The sequence below is a fragment of the Porites lutea genome, chromosome 4, assembly GCF_958299795.1.
Source record: "Porites lutea chromosome 4, jaPorLute2.1, whole genome shotgun sequence".
Taxonomy (NCBI): Eukaryota; Metazoa; Cnidaria; class Anthozoa; order Scleractinia; family Poritidae; genus Porites; species Porites lutea.
Genome location: NC_133204.1, coordinates 14,528,002 through 14,543,242, shown reverse-complemented (window position 1 = coordinate 14,543,242; position 15,241 = coordinate 14,528,002). Strand labels below are relative to the sequence as shown.

At 37.8% G+C, this 15,241-nt stretch overlaps 2 protein-coding genes and 1 long non-coding RNA gene across 3 annotated transcripts; 2 read left to right on the top strand and 1 right to left on the bottom strand.

Moving 5' to 3' along the window:
• Positions 1–1,896: 1,896 nt before the first annotated feature.
• LOC140935098 (uncharacterized) lies at positions 1,897–3,379 on the top strand. The gene is made up of 3 exons (XR_012165165.1): positions 1,897–1,950; positions 2,603–2,705; positions 3,070–3,379. It is a non-coding gene; the product is annotated as an uncharacterized lncRNA (long non-coding RNA).
• A 1,350-nt stretch (positions 3,380–4,729) lies between these two features.
• Positions 4,730–8,828, top strand: LOC140934256 (prolactin-releasing peptide receptor-like). The gene is made up of 2 exons (XM_073383916.1): positions 4,730–4,763; positions 7,697–8,828. Exons 1-2 carry the CDS (start codon positions 4,730–4,732, stop codon positions 8,821–8,823), a joined length of 1,161 nt encoding a protein of 386 aa, XP_073240017.1. The 3' UTR covers positions 8,824–8,828.
• Positions 8,829–11,187: 2,359 nt separating this feature from the next.
• Positions 11,188–14,581, bottom strand: LOC140935005 (QRFP-like peptide receptor). Its single transcript, XM_073384550.1, has 2 exons — positions 14,458–14,581; positions 11,188–13,005 (listed from the first exon to the last, which is right to left on the bottom strand). The coding sequence occupies exons 1-2, from the start codon at positions 14,474–14,476 to the stop codon at positions 11,891–11,893; spliced, it is 1,134 nt and encodes a 377-aa protein (XP_073240651.1). The 5' UTR covers positions 14,477–14,581; the 3' UTR covers positions 11,188–11,890.
• Positions 14,582–15,241: the final 660 nt, after the last annotated feature.

Genomic DNA, 15,241 nt, shown 5'->3' with positions numbered 1-15,241 from the left:
TGTGGGAATATCCTATTATATCAAAGTCAAAATAGTCTGTCTGAAACAAAGGCGAATTTAAGCCATTTGAAGGGTTTGCGTAGGACGTCTACGTGAGTTTACAGTAGCCTGTTACAAGCTCTCAGATAGCAGGGATGACGCGTAAGTGAAAGGCACGGGAAAATATAAGCGCGTCATCTAGGAAAAGGGGGCGGTTTTGTGTTCGGGATTTTTTCAATTTAGCGGACCGACTATCTGGGAACCTGGAACAGGCCTAGTTTACAGTATAATTAGTAGCCTACTTTACATGAGAGGAGTAGACCTTCACCAAGAAATGCCATTTGCTCAGCCGTTCACGACTAGGCATGCTAAGAGCCAGGCCCCAGTTGTTCAAAAGATAGATAGCGCTATCCACGGGATAAATCTCTATCCACTGGATACTGCAATTGGTTTCCCTAATACTTATCAACAGTATAGAGATTTATCCGATGGATAACTCTATCCAGCCTTGAACAACTCGGGCCTGATGATTTTTCTCGTACAATTATATTAGAAATCTGTCTAAAGCACAACGCGCTAGACCTCAAATAATATTGGAAAATCCGGCAATGGAAGCTTCAAGGGAGCCACGGCTGGATTTATTAGTGTCGGCCTCTAACGATTACGCATTTTGTTCTCTTCTGAAGTGATTGTAACAAATTTTGCCCTCCTCTAAATTTGTCCCACTAGAAGAGAGGCAGAAGCAAAAACGTCAGCGAAACGGAAAGCTGATCGTTTGTTTTTTCATTTTTGTTTTACAGTTTTGTCAATCGACTATGCACTGTTCACGGACCAGGTCAAATTGGGAAAGGAAGGTTTCCGGGCTATTATAGCTTTTATTATCGGAATTGTGTTGATAATTCTGTTTGAGATTTATTTGTTTATCACAAAAAGAAACAAGAAGAAGGGAACTGTTTCATCGAACAATGGCGAAGGTAAGAGGTTGCAATTCTTTTGGGAAAAATACATTTACTTTGACAACCAGAAAATTTTTGGTGGTTGAACTAGGCTTATGCCCTGGTAGACCATGGTTTAAAAGAGCTTTTGGTGGACGGTGCTTGTCTCAAATGTCCTTGCAATCAAAACTTGTGCAGTAGTCGATAGCTTATTGTATAGCTTACCTTTACAGTGGGAAAGTGTTTGTCAAAGCTCCTAGTAATTTTGAACAGCATCACAAACCTGTGTTTCCGTACGTAAACCACCATTCACCATATTAAGTTCCTCGCATTTCAGCTTTCAGACTCTTCAAGCGAGTAGCTAGACTTTACTCGTTATGCTTGTGCTTAGTCTTGTCCTTTTTATTTTAAGTTTATTTTAACATAACATGTCGGCTACCCTTTGAGACACAGCTAATCCAAGGATCATAGGCTCTGCCTTCCCTGCCCCTCAAATTTTACCAAATCATAATAATGGAAATTAAAAAAAAAAAAAATAGAGAAAGAAAAAGTAGAGTGTGTTTTTCTCCCTTATTTTCAGGTGTAGGAAGAGGAGTAAGAATTGTTATCCTTAGCTAGTCATCCAGCTCTTTTCCCTGAAATTCAAATATATAATAGTTTCTACAGCTTCATTCTTTTAATCCCCTCTTATGACTAGAGGTACACGGATGCTTGTTAGTCCCTTACGAAAATATTCCGAAAACGAAATCGAGTCGAAAGGAGTCCAGTTTTCGGGCCAGGGTGCCCCTTATAAAATTAATAGGGGCGGCTAATTTGCAGTCGCCCGTGACAGCTCGAAAATGTCTGCCTTAGTGCCAAAGAAACACCGGATTAGGATGCGTTCTGACGAACGCGATAATTGGTCCCTAGGGACTATTGATAATAATAGATGACATTTTTTTCATGTCACTCTTTAAACTGACCTTTATTTGCAGACATTCCGATGGAACCGACAGGACAACAGACCGCCCAGCCGCATCCTGAAATGTCGATCAAGGTTAATCGGAATTTACACTATACAGAGCTGTGCTCTAGCAAAGCCCAGAGGCCTCTGGTGCCTTGCCTTTGTTATTGACCGACTATGAAATCTCTAAGTTAGTTTTTGCATAGAAATCATATGCTGCCGGAACTCAGAATTTTACAACCTCGTTCCCAGGGTTCTCTCCTACCCGCCTTCTTAGAGCACAGCCTTGCTATAGGCATTTTAATTCTTCAGGACAGTTAATATAGAGGAATGGTTACGAACTCCTTTGATATATGTTTTAATGGACTTAATGATCAGAAAATTTCAACACTGAATAGTATTTCAGTAATATTTATCTAATTGACGAATAACTTTAACTAAACTTTAGCGTTTATTCATTCCGTCTCATGCAATTCGTGAAGCAGCACCTTTGCCTTTTATCTTTGATGTTTGCCGCTTTTTTGACCAGTCTCCTCCACTATCACCTTGCCACTATCTAATAATTATGAAAAAATGTGTCATGTTATGAAGGTGATATACGATCCTGCCGAAAGAAGAGGATCAAAGTAAAGTTCAAAAGGCAATTATTTTACGGAAAACTTCATAATTTGATGTAAACAAATTCCTATTATGATTTTTTATCTATCTGATTATTATTATCATATTCCTTTATTTCTACAATTAGGAAGCAATGCTTAGAAGTTTGATGTTTACGTTCGTTGTCCTTCTTGGAGCAGCTGTGGCGCTGACCATAATCCTTCTTATGGTGTTAAAATAATTGCAATAAGGTGAGCGTGGGGTAAATCATGAATGACCTGATTTTTCAAGAAGTGCTTATACTGCACATAAAACATGAAGAGTGCATGCCGAGTACATAACGAGGCAAAGTCACTAAATTGCAAAATTCTGAGAGCTAGGCTAAGTATCAATACCTACACTATAATTCTAAAACCAGTAAATAATGCAGGATCAAATGCGACTGAAAGACTGCAACTTTTGGCCCTATTTAAAAAAAATTAGAAATAAGATAAATTAAAGACCTAATTTTAAATCGAGCGATAAATAAATAAATAAGAAAACAAATTCCGGATAATTTCTTGTATCCACAATTCTACACGATCTCACTTTCTTTCTTACTATTTTTTTTTTCAGGCAATGTGTTCTATAACTGCCATTTTAGTCAAAGTGTGAAGGAAATACTAGCTTTAAGTTCCAATGATGAGAAAAGACAGTATTTGGACTATTGGTCTTAGCTAGCCTCGCTAATACTGCCGCATAATACGTGTGTATCTTCGAAATAGCTTTATATTTTTTAATCTATGATTTTCAAAGTATTTTTCTGCATAAAATATACATATGACGCAATATGCTAAACTATCAGCGGATGCATTCTATACCATCCAAGAAACTGCAATATTGTACAGCCACTATGACTGACATTACATGACTCCTAAACGTCCTTTAGCAGTATTTCTATTGGGAGCATTTCGTTTTGTTTTGTTTCGTCGGAAGGGGGGGGGGGGGGGGGGGGAACCTTCAAAACCGCTGTTGCTTAGATTGTCTTTGGTGGAATTAGAGGTTCAAACTGAGCTAAAAACGTTTGAAACATCGGATGCAGTAGGTCAGGATATCATTTTAAAAAAAAAAAAAATGACAATGAAGATTTCAATGTACTGTTGCTATTTTGATTAAATGCTTAAACACTTTTCAAACTTACCTGAATTGTGTTGCTTATATTTCAAGGTCGCGTTATGATCATTACGCTGGGCATTAGGACAAATCGCCTAGACAATTAAACCAAAACTCGAGACTCTACAGCTGTGCATTTTTGGTTGAGGTTACAATATGATTAACAAGGATGAGGAACCTTAAACAACCAAAATACACAGAAAAGGCTTATAATATGTTGAAATTTATAGTTACTTTTTCATCGGTCAATAATATTAAATCACGGTCCCGTACCAAATGCATGGCACGCAGTTACTTAACTTTTTTTTGGTCACTCCTGTGCGAAATGTGACCATACGTCTTCCACTGTCATCACTGCGTCAAATATTGTTTAGTTTTTTTTTTTTTTTTTTTTTTTTTTTTTAACGAGAGAATGTCTTTACAATAAAACATAAAAAATATTGGTGTTGCCAACGAGTGTGGACAGTGACTCCTCAATTATTCCTTGCAAGGTGGTATTTAGAAGAGCAACAGCAGCCAATAATAATTAAGATAACGATTTTATTATCCTTACAATTCAGTTCTGACTCATTTTCGACAACAGGTTAAGTATTTACACTTTCACAAGCACGATTTTTCTTTCTTTTTTTTTTCTTCTGATGAACCTTCGTTTGTTTGCCGGTGTGGTTACTGGGGGATGTTCATAGCTGAAATTAATTTGTCAGTATCCAGGAAACAAGCACATAATAATAATGAATTAAAGCTGCAAAATTATATTCAAGCGAGTAAAAGACCTCCGATCACTTGTCTTTATTCTTTAGCCTTGCTTCTTTTTAATGGTTAATAGAAATTAAACTGTGTGACTGTGAATCAGTTGTTACTGTAATATCATACAAAGATGGAAAAGCACCCTTATTTTCTGTTTTTGGTTTTCTCATTTGTCGTTAGCTTGCTGCAAACCCCTCGAGGGTTGTGACCCCAAATTAAGTTATATTGGATTTGCTACGAGGAAGCAAATTGACACATTTTCATTTGAGTGGTTTGAGACTTCGCATAATTAGCCAGAACGTTATGTTTGTGTATAGGGAGGATATATTGGGCAATATCTTTCTGAGAAAGTGTTTAACACGGGATTTTCTCCACTATGGAGATGATGAATAACACTACAAAAAATCACGGTAAGTACGTCGATAACTAAAACTTGTCGAAACGGCTGTTAAGGATAGTGGGAATTCAAGGCTTTCGCGGAGATACTGTTTGAAAAAAAACTTCAAAGAGTATATTTTGGCCAATTCAAAGTGGAGGGGTCGAACACGATCTCGTAAGGGCCGGTAAAAGGAAGACTGTTTCAGGGCGTGGCTGCAGATAAAGCAACTTGAGATAGTACGAATGAATAGTACGATTGCACATTATTACTAACAGTCTTAACTCAGCCCAAAGTACTTAACGAGTAATGGAAGTACAATGAGCGAGACCAATAGATAGTTCTTTAGTCCTTCAGAACGCAAGGATCGCGGTTCGTTATTATGCCCCACTTAATCGTAAGACGCTTTATGCATTGGACCTACCACACGGTTCAAACATTTGTCTTATCTGAGTACTTTCTGAGGTGTTCTTTATTCACCCAAGTTGAATTAAGGGGAAGTAAATTTTCAGGACTCCCAGTAAACTGGAAACCGAATTAAGTATTTGAGTACAAGCGACATCCTATACTGTTTTACCGCAATAAAGAGAAACAAACTTCAACATAAATTGCATTTGACATAGATAATGAATTATTTGACAGCAGAATTAATTTTTGATGCGAACACCTGCTTACATGTAGCTTATTAGTATTCCGTTAACGTTTTATGTCTCAATTTACAATGAGAAAAACGCTCGCTTCCGATCTGTAGGGGCTTGCAGCGGCATTTAATGGCCAGCCGAAACGCCCATACAGATCTGCTCATATTTTGCTTCTGACCGTCTTCCTGAATTTGCTTGGAAAAGGCATTTTCTGTAGATAATTCAGACCAAAGTAAAGGCAAAGGTGTATCCGAGTCATGAGGCCCCTTACTCCTCCGCTCCAATATACGAGGAAAATATTTATTCAATGTGTTGGATTGAGGAACGGTTTTAAACGAGAGAGCCAGTTTCACAGCAAATTCAATAATTTAACGAGAAAAAGTGCGTCGAGATACTCATCATAGATCATTTACTAAACGCCAAATAAATCCTTTAATTCAAGCGGTTGTAATATGATTTTCAATACTGGATGTAATTACTTCCGTTCTGTTAAAGTGCTGTTTTCAATTAACAGCCAGAGCACATAGAAACGGGGACAAACCTTCGAGGTCTATAAGGAACCACAAAAGGTGCTATAATGACATAACTTTCCTAGCGGGAAATATAAGTTACTCTAGCGATAAAACTTTGAACATTTGAACAGGCCAATTATCCGTAAATAAAAAGGAAAATATCTATTTTTGTATTTTTGCATTTTTGGAAAGAGTTGAATTATACGTGTTTGAGAGTGTCGTGTAATATAATAGAAGAGTAGCGGCTACCGTACCGTGCGCTCTCTACGACCAGGAAAGATAAAATAGACTAGACAGAGTTACTGTCGATAGTGCTCTGTCATTGGCATGAACTCGAAAAACAAGGGTACATACCTGACTTGTCTCTGTTTTGATCGCTAGCGCAACTTCGATGCTTATTAAGCTTTGCTTAACTTCAGCCTTATTAAAAATTTAGAACAAGGCGTGCGCCGTTTGGTGATGTAAACAGAGAATCACGTATATAAAAAACTACAGTCAAAGTCACACTTTTAGCAATCGATAATAATGAGTAAATTTGCGATTGGGAAGTCATGAAAAATCATTTACAGCACAGCAAAGGACACTGCAAATTATAATTAAAATGGCTTCGGGAATTTTGAGAACATCTTGGCGTTTTTATTAAATTATAAACTAGCTCACCAAGCACTCGTCCCATCAATATCTGGTTAGGATCGATGTTTCATTTCTCAGTAATAACGAGCAGATCTTCTTTTTGTTGTTCGAAATAATGATCTTTCAAGTATGTAAGCCCTCCGGAACTTCACAACGTTGATTTTTTTCCTTTGTAAACGTGTGTCGGATGATACTTCGAGCTTTGTTACTTAAATATATTTTCTTTAATAAACACTGTTAATCCGATAAAGGAATCTGTGTTCGAAGCCTAAATTTTTAGTCGCAAATGACCAAAGCTCCCAGAATGCATGCAGTAAATATCCTTCTCAAAGAAACTGGATTTGACAACGTTTTAGGAAAACAATGTTGCCGTCTTTGCCGGGAGGTTCTGCACTCGCTGCAATCGCTTCGCCCCTTGCTAACCTCATAAAGTGTTAATTACTTCTTTTACCACAGAACCACACATGTTCAATATGGAATCCAGGTATTTGCTGAATTTAAGCGTCCAAAATGCATTAGATCGCCTGTCAGAGAACTTCAATCTCAAAACTTTCCAAGGAGTAGCATACGCCTGAAACTCCCTAGAAAAGTGCGCCGTTCGAGGTCCTGATGGGTGCTATCGCGCCCATATTGCCTCTGTATACTATATCTCTAGGCCCCCTCTATCACAAAATCCTCCGTCCGCCCCTAGGAAGGTATATGCTATGGTTCAATTCTTACCTCCAATTTCGATTTTCTTGTCCTTTTATTAAAAATAACATATAAGCCAAGGATAGATTTTACCACAGCAGTATAATGCGTATGTTCTAGGTTCCCGTTTTGGAAGGAATCTCATTGTACCTTATCCCAGAGGGGAATCGCTAACGTCCATAACACGGTTACGAAGAGCGTCCTCTTAACAATGTCGACGATCTATTTTTACTTGTGACAAATATTACGGCTTTGATAGGTTTTTGGTGTTTATTGGTTGAATTTTTGGCCAAAACCATTGGTTTACTTCCAAAGGCGAACGCCATTTACTACATTACCAAATTAACTATACAAACGTTAACATAATTACTATAATTACTTGCAAGCAATTAATTATAACTTGCCTCTGATGAGATCGTTCAGTTTAAATGCTAACCTAAGAAAAAGATCAACAAGACTTGAGTTAAGTTTCTTCTTGCCATTTTTTACAGGAACTGAAAATACATCTCTTGACTCGTATGGATTTGGAATAAGTGAAACACTTCAAGAAAGCCTAACTGCATTGTACGCTCTAACATTCATTACTGCTTTGCTTGGTAACATACTCCTCATATACATCATAAGGCAGCGACGTCCTCTAACTCCAATGTCCATACTGATTGTCAATATGGCAGCATCAGATCTTCTTACAGCCTTATTCACAATGCCATACTCTGTTGCGTTTCTATATGTGCAGACCCACTGGTTTGGTGGCATCGCCGGCAAAATTACTTGCAAGCTACTGCACTTTGTCATTGGCTCAACAATCGCTTCTTCTATATTTGCTTTATTAGCAATTTCTGGTGAACGATATATCGCAGTTGTAAAGCCCCTCTGGTACCCGGCATTTACAAGGAGGCCCATCTTGCTATCAGTTTCAATATGGCTTTCGTCTGTCTTATTCATGTGCGCATTTCTCTTCGTTTACGTGCAGACCGACATCAATGGACCTCATTGCTATGCAGAATGGGAAGCCGTTTTTAACAATGCGAATCTGAGTCCGAGAATATTCTATTCCACAGTTGCTGTTACGCTTTATATTTTACCTCTTACCGCCATTGCTATCTCGTCGGCGATCATTATGAGGAAGTTGAAAGACCAGAAAATACCTTTTTGTGCATTTCACCATACAACAAGAGAGGCGAAGTTTAAAAAACGAAATCGCTACATTATGCGGTTGCTTTTGGCCATCGTTGTACTTTTTGCAGTTTGTTGGCTTCCTGTTCATTTGTTACACTTTTTAATATTTTTCTATGAAGACATTTACTTGGCATTGCCACAGTCTGTTCCATTGCTCTTATTTTGGGTCTCACACGCCAACAGTGCACTCAATCCCTGCGTGGTAATCCTTCTAAATGGTTCGTTTCGCAAGACGTTAATGGATTTGATTAGAAGTCTAAGCTGTCGCCTACGCTTCAAGTCAAACCGCGTGAATTGCGTAAGTTATGAGTTTTTCCAGCCATTTGATACAAGACTAAGACAAAGATGTACTGTTGATGCATCAGTACAGTGGAATAAACATCCTCGTTCTTCTCCAGTCATTCTCTTCGATATCAAAACAATCCCACAAGAGAGTTAGATTTGCCTAAGAAAGGGAAATTATCCTTGGTTTTGGTCACTCCTACAACATTAGAAAAACAAAAATAAGGAGAAAACTTAAATTTGAAAATTAGCAAAATGTTACAATCATCCACCGAAAGTACGCGACTTTTGGTTTTCGAAATAAGGCCGAAAAAGGTTAGTCATTGTGACGATTCATACTTGTTTTAGGGCAAATTACACTCTGAACGATCAGGCTTTATCTTTTAACTGGTACGAATGCTTAGGAATAGGTAGAATATTTGACTTAAACCATTACAATAGGCGAGCTTAGGCAAACGACACAAGAGTGTTTGCGCTAGTGAAATCACTGACGCACTTGACTGCGTCTAAAGGAAGAGTCATTCTAATATATTTTTTTGAGAACTCTCAGCAAATTGGAGTCTACGTTGCCAGGCGAGGTAACTTGATTACGTACTTGATGGCTTAGTTATAGGATCTCTTGGTGAATAAGGTCGATGGAGGAGACATCACAGTTGCATTCTGAAGATGTATAAGTGAAAGTCCAAACGCTTGATATGATTTTGATCATGATTCGGAAACCACACATCTTGCTTTGTTCCAGATATCTCATTATAGGTCTAGCTGTTGATAATATTTACGCCAAATGGAATTTGTTTCCCATCTTCTTATTACTTACTGACGCTAATGGATCGCTATTCTAATGTTAGATCAATTTTTAGCTCTTTGCTTTTTAACAATTCTTGATTTTGTTTATGCCAAATAGAAGTTGTATTCCATCAAAATGCTTCCCAGAATTGAACTTATCAAGACAAAGAAGTGTAAAGGCTAGTCCACTGTGTCGCCTGCCGCCGTTACCCGGCCGTCTACTTAGGCGAGACTGGGCGTACAATGAGACATCATATACATTTTTTTTTAATATATAATCAATGGTGTGTACAAACCTTGCACTCGTTATAACTTACTTGGTGAGTGTACTTCTACGGATAAAGGGCCAAGGGGCCCGTTTGAGAGTCCCAATAATTAACGGGTCCCGAATTCAATAGTTGTGTAGATAATAATTTATGATAAAGCTATCAGTTAACAAGACAAAATGACCGGAACTTTTTTTATAACATTCTGATTTGAATATTTGATTTCGTGCCCGAAAGTTTACGATGATTTTCGAGGAACGTGCCCCAGGCGCGAGACGTTTGAGAAATAAACTAACAATCTATAAGTCATAGCTTTCAAGTTTTGTTAATGTTTTACTTTAACTCATTGATAGGCTGATTTAGTAACAGAGCGGGAACGTCACTTGCCGAAGAGAAAGCGCACGGAAAGGACTGAACGCGACTTGCGGTGCTCAATTTGCCGCTCTGCCATTGGTCAAACCGATTTTTTAAATTTACGCGAGCCGTCGTTAACGTGGTAGCGTTGTTTTTGCTAACTCTGACCAACAGTAATATGGGTGAATCAATATTATATCTTCAAATTATATTAATAGGTACAAAGTATATTATATGAACTAGATAAAAGCATAAGGGCAACTTTATTTATCTAATATTTATACTCCCTTCTTAACATGGTAATACATTGTTTAGGACTTAATATGCTTCAAAAGAAAAAAAGCAGCTAGTGTAACTCGAATCAATACATGGTATATTGCTTTATTGTTATTATTTTTTCATTTAATTTGGCCTTTCTAGCAAATATCGGGTGCTGTATATATCCCCTTTCCAGCTAGATATTCACTAAATAAGATTGTATTTCATTGAACATTAAAATGTTTCTTATTGGATCAAAAAGTACAAGCAACAAAAAGCCTTTGATTTTATCATTATCATTATCCCTGAAATACACTCAGTGCAAGGCCCTTCATGTTCTTTTTGTTTTTCATAAAGCATGATAAAGATCCTGCCTTCCGAGATATTGTTTTTTTTTTTTTTTTCAGTTAAAATAATGGTTTCCACGATAAAATGTTGGTCTACTTAAACCCTACCCTAACCATACTTTTAAAGCAAGATCATTATTTAAAAGACCATTTGACAAATTATTTAGCACATATTTGGAAAAGATCCATTTATATGCGGTTTTTGAACTTAGATAAGACCCTTACAAACCTACTTTTAAGTTAGACTATATAGGACAGAACCTAACTCAGTTTCGCCCCAAGTAAAGAAATCCACGACAGTCTTGATACTGGATTACACCCCGTGGATTCCGAATTCCTTACTTTCTATTCTGGATTGCAAAGCCCAGAATTCCAGAATCCACAAGTGAAATTTCTCAGATTCAGGAATTCGGATTCCCACACATAAAGGCAACTAACTTTCTTGTAAGCTACAAAAAAAAAAAAAAAAAAAAAAAAAAAAACACACACACACACACACACACACTGTCGAAAATCGAAAGATTCTGAAATTTGAATGTACTCCTTAGTCAGTATCATTTTTTCTAAATACCAGTCGTTATAGACAAAAACCGGTACAGTACTTCCGATGGCCTGGATGAAATCTGAACGGATTACACTGGGTCATCGTTTGATTGATTCCGAACTGTTACTCGATGTAAGTTCAGTTGTTTCAGTTTTCTATGATCTCATTTAACCAATAATAGAGTGTATAAGTATATATTTAAGTCCTCGATACAGGACCACAAGTGAAGAGTAAAACAATGTTTTTCGTCTCTCACCTATATTTCGACCGTGAAAACGGCCTTCGTCAGGGTGAATGGCCGTTACAAGCATTACACACCATTATTACATGATAACGAACAATTTGAAAATTTGTACGCGCTCCAAAGGGCGAGACCTGGTCTCCCTATTCTGGCTATGAAAAAAATCACTTATATTCAAGCCCTGAGGCTGAATACAGTCCAACCTATAGGCCCACGGACCTTCTTCTTGGTTTGAAGTCCTCGATAAATATAGGTGTGTACATATTCAATATATTTTTGTTGTGATTATATTGGCACAGGATCACTCAATCCATTTCAAATTGATAAATGCTTTGGTCAGTTCCATGATGAATGATAAGAAAAGGAAAGAAAAGTTTGCTTTTGGTGGTTTGGAAAACAAGCGAAATGCCCCCTTCAGAATGACCTGTTCAAAGCATAGTCTGACAAGCCGCAGACCCAAAATCCCTTCTACTCCCATGCTTAGTTGACAGAAGTGAATTGTAAGATGTAGTGGCGCTAAAAGCTTCAGCTCTGGTAGTCGACAAACGCTCACTTCCATTGAAATTCCCTCTGCTCAAACGATTGTAGACTTGGTGCTTAAATCCTTCACGGAAACTCTCGTTGAAGACCAGATATAGACACGGGTTGATGGCTGCATTAGAGTGAGTCAAGAAGTAAAATGTTAGGATCAATGAAGGAGGCAGACAACTGTGGACCTTCAAGTTAAAAATCAGCAGGAAGTGATTGACGTGCGCTGGAAGCCAGCAAATGGCAAAAAGTGTCACTATGGTGACAAGCATTGTGACCACCTTACGTTTCTGCTTCTCGATACGCTTTTGATTTTTGTCGATGTGCACTCCAGGTGCCTTCCTTTTCCACAAATGCAGCACAATTTTGGAATAAAACATGGCCATAGTTAGCAGCGGAACCAGGTATAACAACACGAACCGAATGACCTTCTCGAACATGATAATCTTGTGCGAGTCGTGGATATTCTCAACCCACCTAGGTGCGCATATGACTTGACCGGAATCGTTGAAGAGCCTGAATTTGTAAAGCTCAGTTGCAAAAATGGCGCCTGAAATGAGCCACGTCAAGATAATTGCTACCATGGTCAACTGTTTGGACAGCGGTCTTCTCATCGGGCGAACAATGGCAAAATATCGGTCAATAGTCATTACGGTCAACGTCAGGACAGAGGCCCCCATGGAGAGATATGCCAGGAATGGTAGCAGCTTACAAAGAAATACACCAAATCCTCCAGGAAACCACTTGACACTCACAAACAAGTACGCCACAGAGAGCGGCACGGCAGTGATGACGTCAAGAATATCAGACGCCGCCATATTGACAATGAGCATGTTAAACGTTGTTCTGAGCTTTGGGTGGCGCTGAACCACATAAATGATTATCGAGTTGCCAAGCAATGCCGCAAAGAAAAGAACGAAATATGCAATGGTTAAACCAACTGTGGTGGATTGTGTAACAGGTTGATTCCGACAAAGACCGGCCGAGTGATCAGAGCCATTAGCGTCAGCTGCTTCTACAATTAAAAAAAAAATATTAATCGTTTTAAAAAAGCATTGAAATGAAAAATAAACACTTTTTGGATTAGACTGGTCAACGCTCTGTTCATATGGTAAAAGGTTGTCACGGGTAGAAGAGTACACCCGACTAGGTTACCCTCCTAGCCGGGCCAACGATTTTATTGATATAAACACTTTGGCTCACAGCCGAGTCAAATCGCTCAAGGTGAGGCAATCAGAGCATGCACAAGTTTTATTGGCTGGGACCCTTTTTCTCATGTTAACGCTCGCTAAATTTGCCTCTGCTGGGAGGGTGACCCTTGCACTCGTGAAAGCTTTTTCCATAAAATGATGCATGGAAATAATATAGGGAATCTGTATCCCATAATTATACATGATTCATTCCGCTTTATTCCTAATTATTAAAATAATTTCGTCAAAAGCCTTTTCAGGATATGAATGGATCAATGTGTTTTTTTCTTTCTTTCTTTTTTTGACAGAAATTTTTTTACATAGTTTTAAACATCATTAAAGGGTCTTGTTTTTTCTTGCTACTTTTTCGGTCTCTAGACGTTATTCGGCTCTTTCTTCTCCCCTATGCGCTCGAGATTTTTCCAGGCATTTTTCTTGCCCCGCACTCTCAAACAGCTTAGTTGCCTCGCCATTATCTTTGTCGTATCGTTAATCATCAGATAATTCTATTCGCCCAATAATATTGTCAATTTTGCGTGGACGATGGACGCAAAAGTTTCAAATTTGGTCAGCATTAGCTCGCCATAAAAATAAACAAACGGGAAATTAACCCAATCAGAAACAGAGAAATTTTTTTGAATGAATAATAATGTTTATGGTTTCTGCTCTGTTTCCACCCGGCAAAGAAGTTTTAAGGTTTTGACTACGAAGATTTCCATCTATTTGATGCAGGCTTCGTAGGTGTAGATAAATTACTAATTATGGCCAACTGGCCGATTGTCAAATTTTGGCTTTGTGTTATATCATCTAACATTCGTTGGACTGGGTAATCTCTGTCAGCAAACCGAGGTGGGATAAATAAACCAAAAAGCTAACGGCATTCATGAAAATATTAAATGTAAAAAACCTTTGGAGTTGGCAGGAAAGATTCATGGGATTGAACAAAATAAGAAGCGCATGCCAAATTTCACAATTGATAATTATATAACTGCACACTTAGGTATTATTTCGAAATCATTGCTTAATTGCAGAATTAAACTAAGGCATAGCTTTGCCTTGAATAGCTTTATTTTTTTATTTTTACTGATTATTTATTCATCGAACAGGTTTCTCTTTTCGCTGATCCAACTGTCTTTCTTCAATTGAGTCTGTTTCATATTTTATCCTAACAGCAGACGTTATCTTCCAACTTTTGTTGCTTTAGATGACCCCTAAAACAGGATTATACCTCCCAATTTCCAACGAACCCCAAGAATTAAACTGCTACAAAATTATACCTGTGCGGTTACTTTCCATGCTGGTTCTACTTCTGTTTTTTTATGCTTGCCCAACTTCAACATTGGTCGACTGATTGATGACTGGAGAGGATGTGATAGACCTGAAGACAGTCTTAGCTACAATAGTTCATCTTGTTCCAAGAACTTAACTGTCAACAAAATAAAAATGTTAAGGGTTTTTTAAAAACAAATTCACTTCATGATTGACAGTCATAGGTATTTTCAAGAATTCTGTCAGTCAGCGTTTCAAAAAAAGACGTTAATGGGTTGCGCTTAATAAAGGTTATTTTATCGGAACCGCCGCTTGTAATATGTTGCTTTTCATTTCAATTGGAAAGGGATAATGGCCTTTTCGTTCAGGATTTTTCAATTAGTAAACTAAAACATCCACGAAAAGTCGGTAAGACTTTACTTTAACGAATCTAAGGGGAAAAAAGGCATGAAGTATATTAACTATCAGTTATCAAAGAAAAATTGTTGATATGTGTCAAATGTTAACTTTTTATTCTCCTGAAGTGAATTTATGGCTTTTTCGCGGAAAGTGATCGATTTGCCTAGTGGAAGTTGTTAACCTGGTCCTCTGGCACTTAAGAATGAAAATTCCATTAGGCTAATGAATAGGCAAGAGTGGCCTGTTGCATGTTAAGAATACTGAACTGACATCATCTCTTCCAAGACTTCCACAAAAAATAAGCCGTAGCCTTCAAACTTCTAAAATTATTTAAAAACAAAAAAAACAAAAAACGAGATGATTTCAGTGATTGAATCAAAGCCTTGTATTAAC

Bases quoted from the DNA above. Each gene is read 5' to 3' on its own strand.
- LOC140934256 (XM_073383916.1), top strand. From the start codon at position 4,730: ATGGAGATGATGAATAACACTACAAAAAATCACG. The intron at 4,764-7,696 runs GTAAGTACGTCG...CATTTTTTACAG, and splicing joins TAACACTACAAAAAATCACG to GAACTGAAAATACATCTCTT.